Raw genomic sequence first — 14,293 nt, 5'->3', positions numbered from 1 at the left:
CACTTCCTTCCTTTGCTACTCGCATATGACAGTAAGAACATCATCATCATCAGCCTAATTTGATGTCCACTGCAGGACGAAGGCCTCTCCCTGTGATCTCCAATTACCCCTGTCCTGCACGAACAGATTTCAACTAACGCCTGCAAATTAATTTCATCACCCCACCTAGTCTTAAGCCGTCCTCGACTGCGCTTCCCTTCTCTTGGCATCCATTCTATAACCCTAATGGTCCACCAGTTATCTAACCTACACATTACATGCCCTGCCCAGCTCCATTTCTTTCTGATTATGTCAATTAGAATATTGGCTATCCCTGTCTGCTCTCTGATCCACATCGCTCTCTTCCTGTCTCTAACGTTACGCCTAACATTTTTCATTCAGTCGCTCTTTGCATGGTCCTTAACTTGCTTTTCAGCTTTTTTGTCAGTCTCAAAGTTTCTGCCCCGTATGTTAGCACCGGTGGAAAGCACTAATTGTACCTTTCATTTCAATGGCAATGGTAAGCTTCCTGTCACCCACCGTGGTTGCTTAGTGGCTATGGTGTTGGGCTGCTGAGTACACGGTCGCAGGATCGAATCCCGGCCACGGCGGCCACATTTCGATGGAGGCAAAATGTGAAAACACCCGTGTACTTAGATGTAGGTGCACATTAAAGAACCCCAGGGTGTCGAAATTTTCGGAGTCCTCCACTACGGCGTGCCTCGTAATCCGAAAGTGGTTTGGGCACGTAAAACCCCATAATTTAATTTTTAATTTTTTTAAGCTTCCTGTCAGGATCTGATAATGTCTGCCGAATGCACTCCAACCCATTCTTATTCTGTAAATTTCTTCACATGATCAGGGTCCCCTGCGAGTAATTGGCCTAGGTAAGTGTACTCGTTTAGACTCTGGAGGCCGACTGGCAATACTGAACTCTTGTTCTCTTGCCCGGCTATTAATCATTATCTTTGTCTTCTGCATATCAATCTTCAACCCCACTCTTATACTCTCTCTGTTAAGGTCCTCAGTCATTTGTTGTAACTCTTCCCCAGTGTTGCTGAAAAGGACGATGTCATCTGCAAATCGAAGGTTGCTGAGATGTTCACCATTGATTCTTACTCCTAAGCTTTCCCAGTTTAATAGCTTGAATACTTCTTCCGAGCATGTAGTGAATAGCATTGGAGAGATTCTCCTTGTCTGACCCCTTTCTTCATAGATATCTTCCTACTTTTCTTGCGAAGAATCAAGGTAGGTAGCTGTGGAATCTCTGTAGATACTTTCCAAGATATTTACGTAAGCGTCCTGTACTCCTTGATTACGTAATGCCTCTATGACTGCTGGTATCTCTACTGAATCAAATGCCTTTTTGTAATCTATGAAAGCCATATAGAGAGGCCTATTGTACTCTGTGGATTTCTCAGTTACCTGATTGATGACATGGATGTGATCTATTGTAGAGTATCCCTTCCCGAAACCAGCCTGTTCTTTTGGTTGACTGAAGTCCAGCGTTGCCCTTATTCTATTGGAGATTGTTTTGGTAAATATTTTATGTAATACTGGAAGTAAGCTAATGGGCCTATAATTTTTCAGTTCTTTAACATCTCCCTTTCTATGGATTAGTGTAATGTTGACCTTCTTCCAGTTCTCTGGGTCCCTTCAAAGTCAATAGACAGTTTGTATAAAGGGCTGCCAGTTTTTTAAGCAATATGTCTCCATCTTTGATTAAATCGACTCGTCTTCTATCTTCTCCTGCCGCTTTTCCCCGTTTCATGTCTTGCAAGGCTCTTCTAACTTCATTGCTAGTTATAGAAGGAGCCTCTGTTACCTGTTCCTTACTACTTCGAATGGAGGTATCGTGGCTGTTTGGGTACTGTACAGGTCAGTATAGAATTCTTCCGCTGCTTTCACTGTAGGTGCGAGATTGCTGATATTACCCTGCTTATCTTTCAGTGCATACATCTTGGTTTGTCCGATGCCAAGTTTCATTCCCACTGATTTCAGGCTGCGTCCATTTTTTTACTGCTTCCTCAGTCTTTCTCACGTTATAATTTTGAATATCCCTTATTTTCTCCTTGTTGATCAGTTTTGACAGTTCCGCAAATTCTATCTTATCTCTTGAGTTGGACACTTTCATTCTTTGTCATTCATTAGGTGCTTTATTACTTCGGAGAGCTTGCCTACTGGTTGCCTTAGTGCCTTGCCTCCCACTGCAATAGCTGCATCTGAAGCCAGCCTAGTTACGGTTTCATTCATGGCCTCTGTCATCTTGATCTCTCTGTTCTAAGGCTGCATATTTGTTTGCAAGTTCCAACGTGAATCTGTCTGCTTTCACCCTTACTGCATCTAGGTTGGCCTGTTTCTTCTCGACCAATTTTGCTCTTTCTCTCTTCAAATTGAGGTGAATCCTAGCCCTCACTAGCCTATGATCACTGCACTTTACCCTACCTATCACTTCTACATCCTGCACTATGCTGGGATCGGCAGAAAGTATGAAATCAAAATCATTTCTTGTTTCACCATTAGGGCTTTTCCAGGTCCACTTTTTGTTCCAACACTTCCTGAAGAAGGTGCTCATTATTCGCAGCATATTCCTTTCTGCGAATTCTATCAACATCTATCCTCGAGTGTTCCTACAATCCACGCCTTAGTTGCCAATTGCTTGTTCACCAGCCTGCTTTTTCCCCACTTTCGCATTGACGTCACCCATTACTCTACAGTATGCAGAGTTTGCACTTTTCTCGTTGCTGATTCAACATCTTCATATAACTGTTCTATTTCTTCGTCATGACTGGAGGTTGGAGTGTAGATTTGTACTACCTTTGTTCTATACCTCATATTCAGCTTTATTACGACTACTGCTTCCTTCTCATTAATGCTGTCAATTCGTCAATGTTGCCTGCTATGTCCTTCTGAATTAGGAATTCTCCGAAACTCTTCTTAACTGGTAGTCCTCTATAGCAGAGAACGTGGCCATTTGCCAGCACTGTATAAGCCTCAACAGTTCTAACGTTACTAAGGCCAGTAATATCCCAAACATTGCCTGATGGTTCCTCAGAGTCCTGCTAGGCCAGCTTCACTTGAGAGAGTTTGAGTGTAACGTTGCAAGGGTGTTTCCATTAGCGGCCTGTCCGGGTCCAAAGATTTTTAGCACCCTCTGCTGTGTCACAGCCCTGACCGCCGCCTTGGTCAGGTGCTCCGTAGCTGCTGGGCACTGAGGGCCATTAGTTAATTGAATTAGTCATTTGGGAGGGAGTGGCCAATACTGCACCAGGGAGACCACTTCCTATTCTGGTGAGGGAGTGTCTTTTGTTGAAGCTCAGTAGGCTTCCTAATTTGGTTGTACCTGAATTAGTATAGCCCCACTTGCTCTTAACGTTTTTGCTGGTGTCAGGCGCCACTCCAAGCATGGAGGTGTTGACAGCACATGGCTATCAGCTTTCAGCTTGCTTTTGATGTTAATATTCTCACTACCTTAGGTTGTTTGCCCAGAGCTTGCATTTGTATAGAGTTTCATAGATGCTGCTCCCCTAAACTTCGCAGTCTATGGAAGCAACACCAGCAGCGAGGTAGTGACATTGTGGTAGTCGGCAAGAGATTGGCGGCTTTCCAGTCATCTGTCACATTAGGCTGGCTGCTGTGGCCGCTAAATAATTTTGGGGATATCGCAAAGGCATGCTGAAATCAAGTCACTCAATATAGCACTGTGGTGACATCATAGAAGAGATGCTTTGTTCAGCTTGCAAGCACTGAGAGTAAGGCCTGGTTTGTAGACAAATATCAAGCACGACAGTTGAGTGGCCACCTGCACTAATCAAGAGGGTGCATGTGGTGATGAAGTGGGTTACTTTTCCACAAGCAGCCAGGTAGATCAACAAAAAGCGTTGGATAAGCCATGTACTGCTCTTGCAGATAAGTTACAAAAGTGCTGTTATCCCAGGTCGATTTGTATTTGTCAGTGATAAATACTATTTTATATATTTATCAAGAATGGTGCATCTCGTCTTCATCAGTGCAAATGTGCTGACCTAGACGCAGGCCAGTTTAATTTGGTGCGTAATGAGTGGTGTGTTGGGTGTGCTCAGTATATTGAATGCCACTTCTCTCAAGTAAATCTGCCTTTTCTTGGTGACAAAAATATATTTGGGTGTGAGGATGTGATAGTGCAGAAACTCTGCGTCATCATGGCTTATTTCCCTAAGTTTGTTATAGTTAATTCCTTGCAGAAGCATTTGTGACTTGCAAGTGAGAATAGTCTTTCTTTATTTTTCCTAACACGTTACTCAGTTACTTGCATACCAGGCACCTATTTTCATTGTTTTATGTGCACAAAATGTTTTCGGATAGTCCTTCCAGAATTTAATGCTGGCATTCATTGATTGTGTCTGTTCAAAATGAAGCTGAGACAAATCTTCAAGCTTGTTTTTCAGCATGGTACCTGTATTCAAATGTAGGCATTATGCGAAAAGACTTGTCTGATTAAATTTTGTTTGCACTGCATAAATACCCAGCTAGTCAAAACTTAATTCAGAGCAGCACTTGTATGCCAGAACCCGCCGTGGTTGCTCAGTGGCTGTTGTGTTGGGCTGCTTAGCACGAGGTCGTGGGATCGAATCCTGGCCACGGCGGCCGCATTTCGATGGGGCGAAATGCGAAAACACCCGTGTACTTACATTTAGGTGCACGTTAAAGAACCCCAGGTGGTCGAAATTTCCGGAGTCGTCCACTACAGCGTGCCTCATAATCAGAAAGTGGTTTTGGCACATAAAACCCCATAATTATTATTATTATTGTATACCACATGTTGCATTGCTGCATAAAGCATGTCCAGTCAAAGTTAAAAATACAAGATCATTTTGCATGTATGGTGGCTAATTGCACTAGATATAAACCAGGCTAGTCTTCAGTAGCTGATGAGTTTCTTTGTGCTGTTCAGGATGCAGGTGGCTGCAGAATTTTACGAGGTGATGGTGTCTAGGCTATCGTGGTGGCTGTCTTTAGAGCACTTTCTTTCTTCCAGTTGGGACACTCACGCAAGGTATTTGCGTGTTATGTGGTGCAACAGTGACGGTCAACGGTCGTGCTGCTTATAGTCTAACCTGCTGAATGTCCACAACTACTCCTGCCTCCTGTTTGTGTTTGTGTGTATGTCGGTGTGCACACGTTTGTGTCAGTGTGCATTTCAGTGCATGTTTGCACACATGCTCCCATTTTTTTTTTCGGTTTTTACTCTTTGCAGTAAATTTTTGCATAGGTGTGGAACATGCTAGCTTTTCTTGCATGTTTCTTCAGTGCACTGTGTGATTGGAAACATCACTTGCTTGTCACTTTTCAGGCAAGTGAACAACTTGACTGAGCAGCTCAACTCCATGGCAGCTGATGCTGAGAGGTCAGTTTGCACTCAATCATTTTACTCTGTCACTCAACACTGCATAGAGATAAATATTTATTGCAAAATTATGGTCCCAGCCTTGCTCCTGTTTGTCGATTCATGCTCTGTTATTTGGTTGTACCTTTAGAGCCAAAAACATAAAGGATAGGAGGAAATTATTGCTAACAGAATGTGGGAGAGCAGAAAGGACACCAGCTGCAGACACCATAGCCATCTCATTCAAGGCAGAACTCGTCGCTCATTCGTCGCCAGAAGCTGAGGGAAAGGTTGCATGCTCGGGCAAGCGAGTATCGAGGAGGGAGATAATGTCACCTGAGCTCTTATGCGACCAAGTTGTGGGGAAGGAGGAGGAGAGGCTGTTCCTCACTCGTTCGTCGTGGGAAGGCAAAGGAAGGTGCCAAGGGAAACGGTGGGTGCTCTTGGACAACCAAGTTGCAATGATTGGCAGGTAGGAGGGGTGTACTGTCGTTCGCTCATTCATATGTCAGTTGGAGCTATTCACTTATGTTAACAATCACTGTTGGTGTATTGCTTAATTTTTTTTCCTTCGTCACGTTCATTGCCCTCCCATCATTCCTTTTCCTTCCCCCTCTTAGTGTCGCCCAACTGCTGCCTGCCATTGTCTTCATTGCCGTCTCCTTTGCACTTTCTATCTCTAAGTTTTTGAAGTGCCTGCTCCAGTCACCAGACACCTCCTTGTACACTGGCCGAAAGTGTTTTTGGCACTGTGCCAAACTCGCTACCTTTGCAATGCCAAGAGCGCTGTTAGCTATATACTTTGAAGCGTCCAGCACTGAGTCTCGTAAAAGTGTAACTCTGAAAGTGCAAAAGCATGTGCGAAGATCAGAACAATTATCTACCGGACGGCATGCAGATGATATTGGATATGCTGTTCCTGCGGAGCATTATTATATAATTCAAATTGAAACTCCTTGCAACTCTGTCATAAAAAATCGTGTATTATATACATAATTCTTGTTGGTTAGATTATACAACGCCTGGGTTATACAATGTTCTCGCATGGTCCCAAGAAAGTCTTATAATCGAGGTTCCACTGTAGACTCCACTGAGATTCCACTGTGCAAGCAGTAATGGTTGTACTGTGTAGCTTTTACTTTGCAATTAAATGTGCTGACAGGACATTTCATAGTGTGGCTCATCTTTCCCTGCATGGACATTGCAGCGCTAAAAGTTAAGGTACGAGAGCCTTCTTGAAGTTGCTTTAAATCATTCAAGCACAGAAATTTCTTTCCTAGGGAAAATTTAATTTTATTTAAGTATAGTTTTGCAGATAGGAAACAGTATTGAATAATAGGTTTTGCCTAGACGAATTAACGACCGCCTGCATAGGTGTGGTCGTCGGTATGCCTGTAAGGTTTACCTAGCCGAGTTCACGGCCGTCTGCGCATGTGCGATTTCGGAACTACGAGGCCAGAACCATTTCGAAATCATTCTATATTGAGAGGAAAACACTTCTATCGCAGATAAAGAAGTTTTTAGGCATGTAGGGCCCTCGGGGCTGTACTTGTCGGCGATAAGGTAGCCTCGTCACCTGTGGGATTACCTGAGTGAGCTATGTCGAATGCTCGGTTGCCATAGTCGGAAGTTCGAATCCCGCTATAGCTTTTTTTTTTTATATATATATACAATGGTGCGCTTAAAATTCACCTCCAGTGCACATCATCTGCAGGCTTGGAGTGACTCCTGTCACCGGCAAAAGATGCTGAGAGTGAGTGGGGCTATACTAATCCAGGTACAACCAAATTAGGAAGGCCCACTAAGCTTCAACAAGACACTCCCTCACCAGAACAGGAGTTGGCCTCCCTGGTGCAGTATTCGGCCGCCCCTTCTCCAAATGGCTCACTGAACTGTCAAAACTGATCAACAAGGCGACAATAAGTGATATTCGAAACTATAACGTGAGAAAGACTGCAGAAGCCATAAAAAGTGGACACAGCCTGGCATAGGGCAAACTAAGATGTATGCACTAAAAGGTAAGCAGGGTAATATCATCAGCAATCTTGAAGATATAGTAAAAGCAGCGGAAGATTTCTATACTGACCTGTACAGTACCCAGAGGAGTCAGGATACCTCAATTAGAAACTGTAATGAACAGGATACGGAAATTCCTGCTATAACTAGCGATGAGGTCAGAAGGGCCTTGCATGACGTGAAACCAGGAAGAGTGGCAGGAGAAGAAGAAATAAGTCGATCTAATCAAAGATGGAGGAGACATAATGCTTGGAAAACTGGCGGCTCTCGATACGAAGTGTGTATCGACTGCAAAGGTCCCGGAAAACTGGAAGAATGCAAACATTATGCTAATCCACAAAAACGGAGACGTTAAAGAATTGAAAAATTTTAGGGCCATTAGCTTACTCCCAGTATTATATCAAATATTTACCAAAATAATCTCCAATAGAATAAGTGCAACACTAGACTTTAGTCAACCAAGGGAACAGGCTGGCTTCAGGAAGGGGTACTCTACAATGGATCCCATCCATGTCATTAATCAGGTTATTGAGAAATCCGCAGAGTATAATAAGCCTCTATATGGCTTTCATAGATTATGAAAAGGCATTTGATTCAGTAGACACACCAACAGTCATAGCGGCAGTACATAATCAAGGAGTATAGAACGCTTACGTAAATATCTTAGAAAGTATCTACAGAGGTTCTACAGCTACCTTCATTCTACACAAGAAAAGCAGGAAGATACCTATAAAGAAACGGGTCAGACAGGGAGACAGTCTCTCCAATGCTATTCACTGCATGCTTGGAAGAACTATTCAAGCTATTAAACTGGGAAGGCTTAGGAGTTAAGATCGACGGCGAATATCTCGGCAGCCTTCGGTTTGCCAATGACATTGTTCTGTTCAGTAACAATGCAGACGAGTTGCAACAAATTATTGAGGACTTTAACAGAGAGTGTAAGAGTGGGGTTGAAGATGAATATGCAGAAGAGAAAGATGATGAATAACCGGGCAAGGGAACAAGAGTTCAGGATTGCCAGTCAGCCTCTAGAGTCTGTGAAGGAGAACATTTACCTAGGAGAACAATTAATCACAGGGAACCTTGATCATGAGAAGGAAATTCATAGACGAATAAAAATGGATTGGATCGCATACGGCAGACATTGTCAGCTCCTGATCTGAAGCTTACCATTGTCATTGAAAAGGAAGATGTGCAATCGGTGCATTTCACCAGTGCTGACATGTGGGGCAGTGACTTGGAGACTGACAAAGAAGCTTGAGAACAAGTTAACGACCGTACAAAGAGCGATGGAATGAAGATTGCTAAGCATAATGTTAAGAGACAGAAAGAAAGCGGTTTGGATCAGAGTGCAAACGGGTATAGACGATATTCTAATTGACATCAAGAGAAAAAAATGGAGCTGGGCAGGTCATGTAATGCGCCGGTTAGATAACCGTTGGACCATTAGGGTTACAGAATGGGTACCAAGAGATGGGAAATGCAATCGAGGACGGCGGAAGACTAGGCAGAGCGATGAAATTAGGAAATTCGCGGGTGCTAGTTGGAATCTGTTGGGCGCAGGACAGGGTTAATTGAAGATCGCAGGGAGAGGCCTTCCTCCTGCACTAGACATAAAGCAGGCTGATGATGATGATGGTTGAATAAAATTGTTTGATTGGAACGAAGGTTGTCTGAAATTGTTGGAGCATGCAGTGAGCATGCAAGAATGGTTCCCTACACTTGCTCCAGACCTCTGCAATATAGCAGCTTTTCTAAAGGAGGAGGCACTGTTTTAAAGCGGCCCTGAAACTTTTTTTTTTTAAGCCCAAGGAACGTACTGGTATGAGTGTGGTGTCTTTCATGGAATAATAATTTCATGTATCCTTCATGAGTTGCTGAAACAAACACAATTTCTCTGTTTGCATGTTGCTTCCATAGACGCTCCCGAGCTAAAGCATTTTTTCTTTAAGAGGACGCTTTACCTCTAAAGCTCCTATTTAAAGTGACACTAAAGCAAAATATTAAGTTTAGCTGTACTGAAAGATGAGGCTTCTGTAATGACAAATTCCTGACAAATGACAAGGGTCTCAAAGTCAACGACTTTAGGACCCGTGTCATCTCATATGTGACTTTAGCACTGCTGATGCTCAGGGAGTGGCTGCTATGTTTACTGCAAGCCGCATCGCATTCTTCGTTAAGAATTGTCGATGTGGCAACCACCCTTGCCTCGCTCCGGCCGCCGCATCTGATATTGAGTATCCTGAACCCAAGCTGAGCTGCAGAGCAACTTGTGCAAACAGAAGAGCTGCAGCCGCCTAGCAGTACACTGTCCATGTAGAGCTAAATGGAGTTTCAAAAAGATTTAACATTAGCATAGAAGGAGGTCATGTGGAGTTAGGTCAACTTTTGAGTTTTAGTGTTGGCGGTTCAAATAGAGGAGCAGCACTGGGACCTTTGGCAGCAATTTTCTGGGCAACAAAGTCATATATATATTGCCACGCAGGAAACAATATTATTCTAAATGAATACTCTTGATCTAGCTTGGCTTAGTATTTTCCTTTAGTGTTCCTATGAATACACGGGAACAGAGAAAATGCTTTGTTTGGCATGCACTGCTCTGAACTTGATGAGGTTCTTGCATTTAAAAGGAAGCTAAATATTTGTTAAAATCTAGGAAGCAGATCTTTTATTTAGGCTGTAAATTTTAATGAAAATTTATAAAAATTGAAAAAAGCGAATTCAAGTACCATTTCTTCAACTTTGTAACTTAGTAATGAATAGTGATCACATTTCTGAAAGTGGACAAAATTTGTGTATATATTACACACTGCTCTGAAATATAACTCTAATTTGTAAGGACTTTTGCAAAGCCCTCGTAAGCATTGTAACAATTTCACATAAGCTTGTGGGTTCTTAAACATGCTCTTGGGACAAAAGAATGACAACACAGCAATGCAGGCAATCACAAGGGCATTTATTGCACCTTTTATACACCACTCTAGCCAGCCCAATTATTAACAGTTGAACTTTTCGATGGTCGTGCGACAAGTCGAGGAAGTCAGACTCGTTCCGACTGGATAGCAAGCAAATATGTTCGCCCTCGTACTTGAAACCAATGCCTAATCATTCGCATCTATGGTCATGTGATTGGTGGCACGATGGTGTTTGTCTATTCCAGTGCCCTGATCCTAAGCCTTTCACATGACGATCCTACAGACAGACAGCGAGTGCGCAAAATGTCCATGCAGCTAGGCTACCCCAGACCAAAGAGGAACAGGCTACTCCCTTTTGCACCCGAGTTAGCAATGCAACACTTGCGCCATCTCGCGTACTAATCTGCAACCACACTGCCCGCCGCCGGCTTTTAGCTACGCGGAGAAGCCGGGTTACAGGTGACAAGATCCATGCAGGGAAAACATCAGGGGACGCGTAAGAGTTGAGTGTCCCCACTAGCTATAATAAGCCTGTAGTACAGTTGAAACTCCATATAAAGAAGCGATGACCATGCTCAAATTATTTCATTAAATCAGGAAGTTCGGAAAATCGAGTAAGGGATTTTTCATTCAAATCTAAAATTCTAACATAGTTACACCCAAGAGGTACTGCGGCATTGTATTTGTTGCTAACCCATGCCTGCAAGTGTAAGAAGTCCACGAGGGTGGCCCAACTACTGCCGTCCCTAGCACCATCTGGTACATAAGAACGCTAATGACTGCCGAGTCCATTGTTCCATGCAGCCTCGACAAAATAAAGCTAGGGCTGTGACTAGGGTGCCTAGATGTTTTAACACAATAGCGTTTAGAGCACAAGCTCGAAGAAAAACCTGTCTGCACCAAAATTAGAAAGAAATCGCAGCTTTTTTTACTCATTTATTTCTGGAAAAGCTTCTTCAAATTGGGTTTAATGCAAGCTATTTTGTATATTCAGGTTGATGACAACACTGAACCTTATGGGTACTTGTCAGCGAATAGAAATTTCTTCATTAGATTGAGTACTTCGTAAAATTGGGTTTTGTTAGGCTGAATTTTGACTATATCAATTTTGTCTGCTTTAGATGCACTCATAGATTGTTTACTGAACTGCAACATCGGTTTTTGGTGAAGTTTGAAATTTGTAAGGTTTTTGCTCCTATATTTTTTTAAATATCAATTTTCAACCATTTTTGTAAAAAAGGTGAGGTCCTAAATCAGAATTATGCATCCTACAGTTAGTTGCTAAAATTTCCTTTTCCTCAGATGCAACAAATTTCATTCAAATCGGTCCAGCAGATGTCCCATGAATGCATTTATGTTTTACATGTATTCAAATCAGGAAATTGTAGTTGGCTTTAAACTAAAGCTTCCTCTCAATGTCTGTCATGAAAAGACTGTCCCACTGTGTCTCAGCAACACAGTGTAGTTTGGCGTGCACAACCAGGAATGATAGGACGGGCAGTAGCAGGCCTCAGAAATGTCAAGAAAAATTGCTCCGTAAATACAGGGCGTTTTTCCTTTTTCAGATTATACAGATTTTTTATGGAACTACCGCAAGTGTAGCAAATGTGGTGTTTTTGCAGAGTAGTTGCGAGGTGGACATACGTGGACATGCCACTAATAATGCAAGTTTCAGAAGACAAACTAAAATTTGTTAGTGAACTTTTTATAAAACCTTGGGGGCAGTTGTTTATACACCAAATTTGGGGCTGATATATTTTTATGCAACCCCATTTTTCAAGATAGTGAAAATCGCACCTAATTTGATATATTAGCCAAATTCCAATGCTCAAACCAGGCAATATTGACACTAAACGTGCCAGGAGTCCAGAAAAGGCGATTTGGCTATTACGTCTGACGGAAATGCCCAAGAAAGATTGATTAATGGCAACTCAACTAATACTGAAACAGCACGTCGCAGCCGGAGCAGCAAATATGTGCCAGGCAGAATGTGCCGTATCAGTATCTGCCGCAACTGGCCGCGACATTCAGTTTCAAACTTAATTGTGCTTTTCGTTATGGGGCGTTTCTGTCCGATATGATAGCGAGGCCCTATTTCCTGCTTTCCCGGTGCGTTCTATTTTGATATTGCTAGGATTGAGCGTTGAAATTTGATGGTAAATATCTGAGTGTGACCTTCAAAAAGTATGGCATTGGCTATTGTAGTCATTCTCTTGGGTCGCATATCTGCATTAAAACGTTTTCCTGCTGTGCCTCATATTCAGAAATAGTGCTATATGGCTTGTTGTACACCTCACATTTGTCATTGCTGCACAACTGGGAATGGCTGGATTTGAGTCCCCCATACGTGTAAAGAATTATTAGTCCTCCGAAGGAAACATTGCATGCAATGTAAACGAATGGTCTGTGTGGCATTTGTGTATGATTGACCTGCAGTATGTTTGATGCTGTGTGCAACCTTTGAAAATTACTACTCCAATTTGCAGATGGAAGGCAAGCTTCGAGGCTCTGCAGATTAGAGTTTCACCGTTCCAGGTTTGTGAGATGGAAATATTTGCCTGTTTTTACGCTACAAAGCAGCAGGTTTGGCTTTGCAAACATAAGCTTGCCAGTATACTATTTTTGCTACTTGGCTTTACTGTACTTTGTTTCATACTTAGCAGGCAATGCTGCAGAAGCTACGCAATTAATATAATCACAAAAGTCTCGCTGCACGTATTTCATTGCAGTTGCTTCTGATCTGCAACAACGCTATCTACGGAATACCTACTTCATATATTGCAACTCCAACTTGTGGACCTAAGGTTACATCAAACCACATATTTGTTCACCTTTGTTTTTCCAGTATGTGACATGCTATGTTTTTGTCACGATAATGAACAGTGAACTGTGGCTGCTGGTTGCGGACAAGTATCACTGCATCCGTTCATCAGTAAGTAGGTTCAGATTTGCGATGCCTTCCATGTAGCAATTGCGTCATATTGTGTGGTGTAAAATTAATGTTGCATCGAATTACCTGATGCATATGTCTTTCATATCTGAGGCAATATTTTTTTGGTTGTGAAGGAGCAAAAAGAGAGGTCTATCTAGTTTTTGTGGTGTTGCCTGCTAGGTAAGAAATATAGTATAGATCATGTGGTAACAAAAAATAACTTGGTTTTTGGCTGGTTGATTCTAGAAGTGAAACTTGGGCGAGTTGGTGGTAACGTTTTTCAAAAGTAACAGCGCTAAACAGGCAAGGACATAGACAAAGAAAAATGCGACACTGGTGCTGACTCGCAACTGAAGCTTATTTTGAGGAATGTGACATTCCTCGAAGTAAGCTTCAGTTGTGAGTCCGCACCAGTGTCGTGTTCTTTGGTTGGTTGTTATAAACTATTTGTTTAGTGCCAAACATGTCCTTTTTTTCTTTTTTACCTTTAATGCTTGATACAGTATAGGAACATTTCTCATTGTGTGGGCAAGTGAAATGCTTTAATGAAAAGGTAGCAGAGCTGTTTTGCTTTCTATAGCTGGATTTGGCTGTGCATGCCTGGATAGCCTTAATTGTTTTTAGGTTCTCTGTACAGCTGCACATCTCCAAATGTGGATTGTAGAAAAATAAGCAGTTTCTTTAAAGGAGTACTGACACAAAAATTTTCTATCTTGTTTTTTCTGCTGCAAGAAGTAGCTAATGACCTAGCAATCACCGCACAAAACAGAATTGGCTTCAGAGGGCGACAGGTATTGATTTGGAGTCTTGTTTGTAGTGACCAGTGTGAGTTTCGGTTTGGAGAGTAACGAGATGGGCCAAAGAAGGAATGTGAACACAGCTGGATTATGTGATCGCACAAAACTGTGACGTGGTCACGCCAGCGCGCTCGCCGGCGCGAGAGCTTCGTCTTGCTAATTCGTCTGCTACGCCTGCACGTGCTTTGCGATGTCTTCGCCATCACTTTCGTCCTTGTTTTCGTCCTCCAGCGGCGACTATTTCCTGCTTGCGGTAGTCGACGCCGAATTAGATGTGGCCAACCACATT

General features: G+C 42.6%; 1 protein-coding gene across 3 annotated transcripts in view; it reads left to right on the top strand.

Annotated features, from left to right (window-relative positions):
- LOC142557013 (uncharacterized) overlaps positions 1–14,293 on the top strand; it is an 88,721-nt gene that overhangs the window by 52,973 nt on the left and 21,455 nt on the right. For 2 of the 3 annotated variants that reach the window (XM_075668567.1, XM_075668553.1), the window contains exons 7-8: positions 5,312–5,365; positions 12,762–12,810. In XM_075668567.1, coding sequence (XP_075524682.1) covers positions 5,312–5,365; positions 12,762–12,810 — 103 coding nt within the window. The remainder of the gene's footprint in view (positions 1–5,311; positions 5,366–12,761; positions 12,811–14,293) is intronic. The other variant, XM_075668560.1, reaches the window with a different exon arrangement.

Source organism: Dermacentor variabilis, chromosome 1 (assembly GCF_050947875.1).
Source record: "Dermacentor variabilis isolate Ectoservices chromosome 1, ASM5094787v1, whole genome shotgun sequence".
NCBI lineage: Eukaryota > Metazoa > Arthropoda > Arachnida > Ixodida > Ixodidae > Dermacentor > Dermacentor variabilis.
This window is presented reverse-complemented; position numbering and strand designations above follow the sequence as displayed.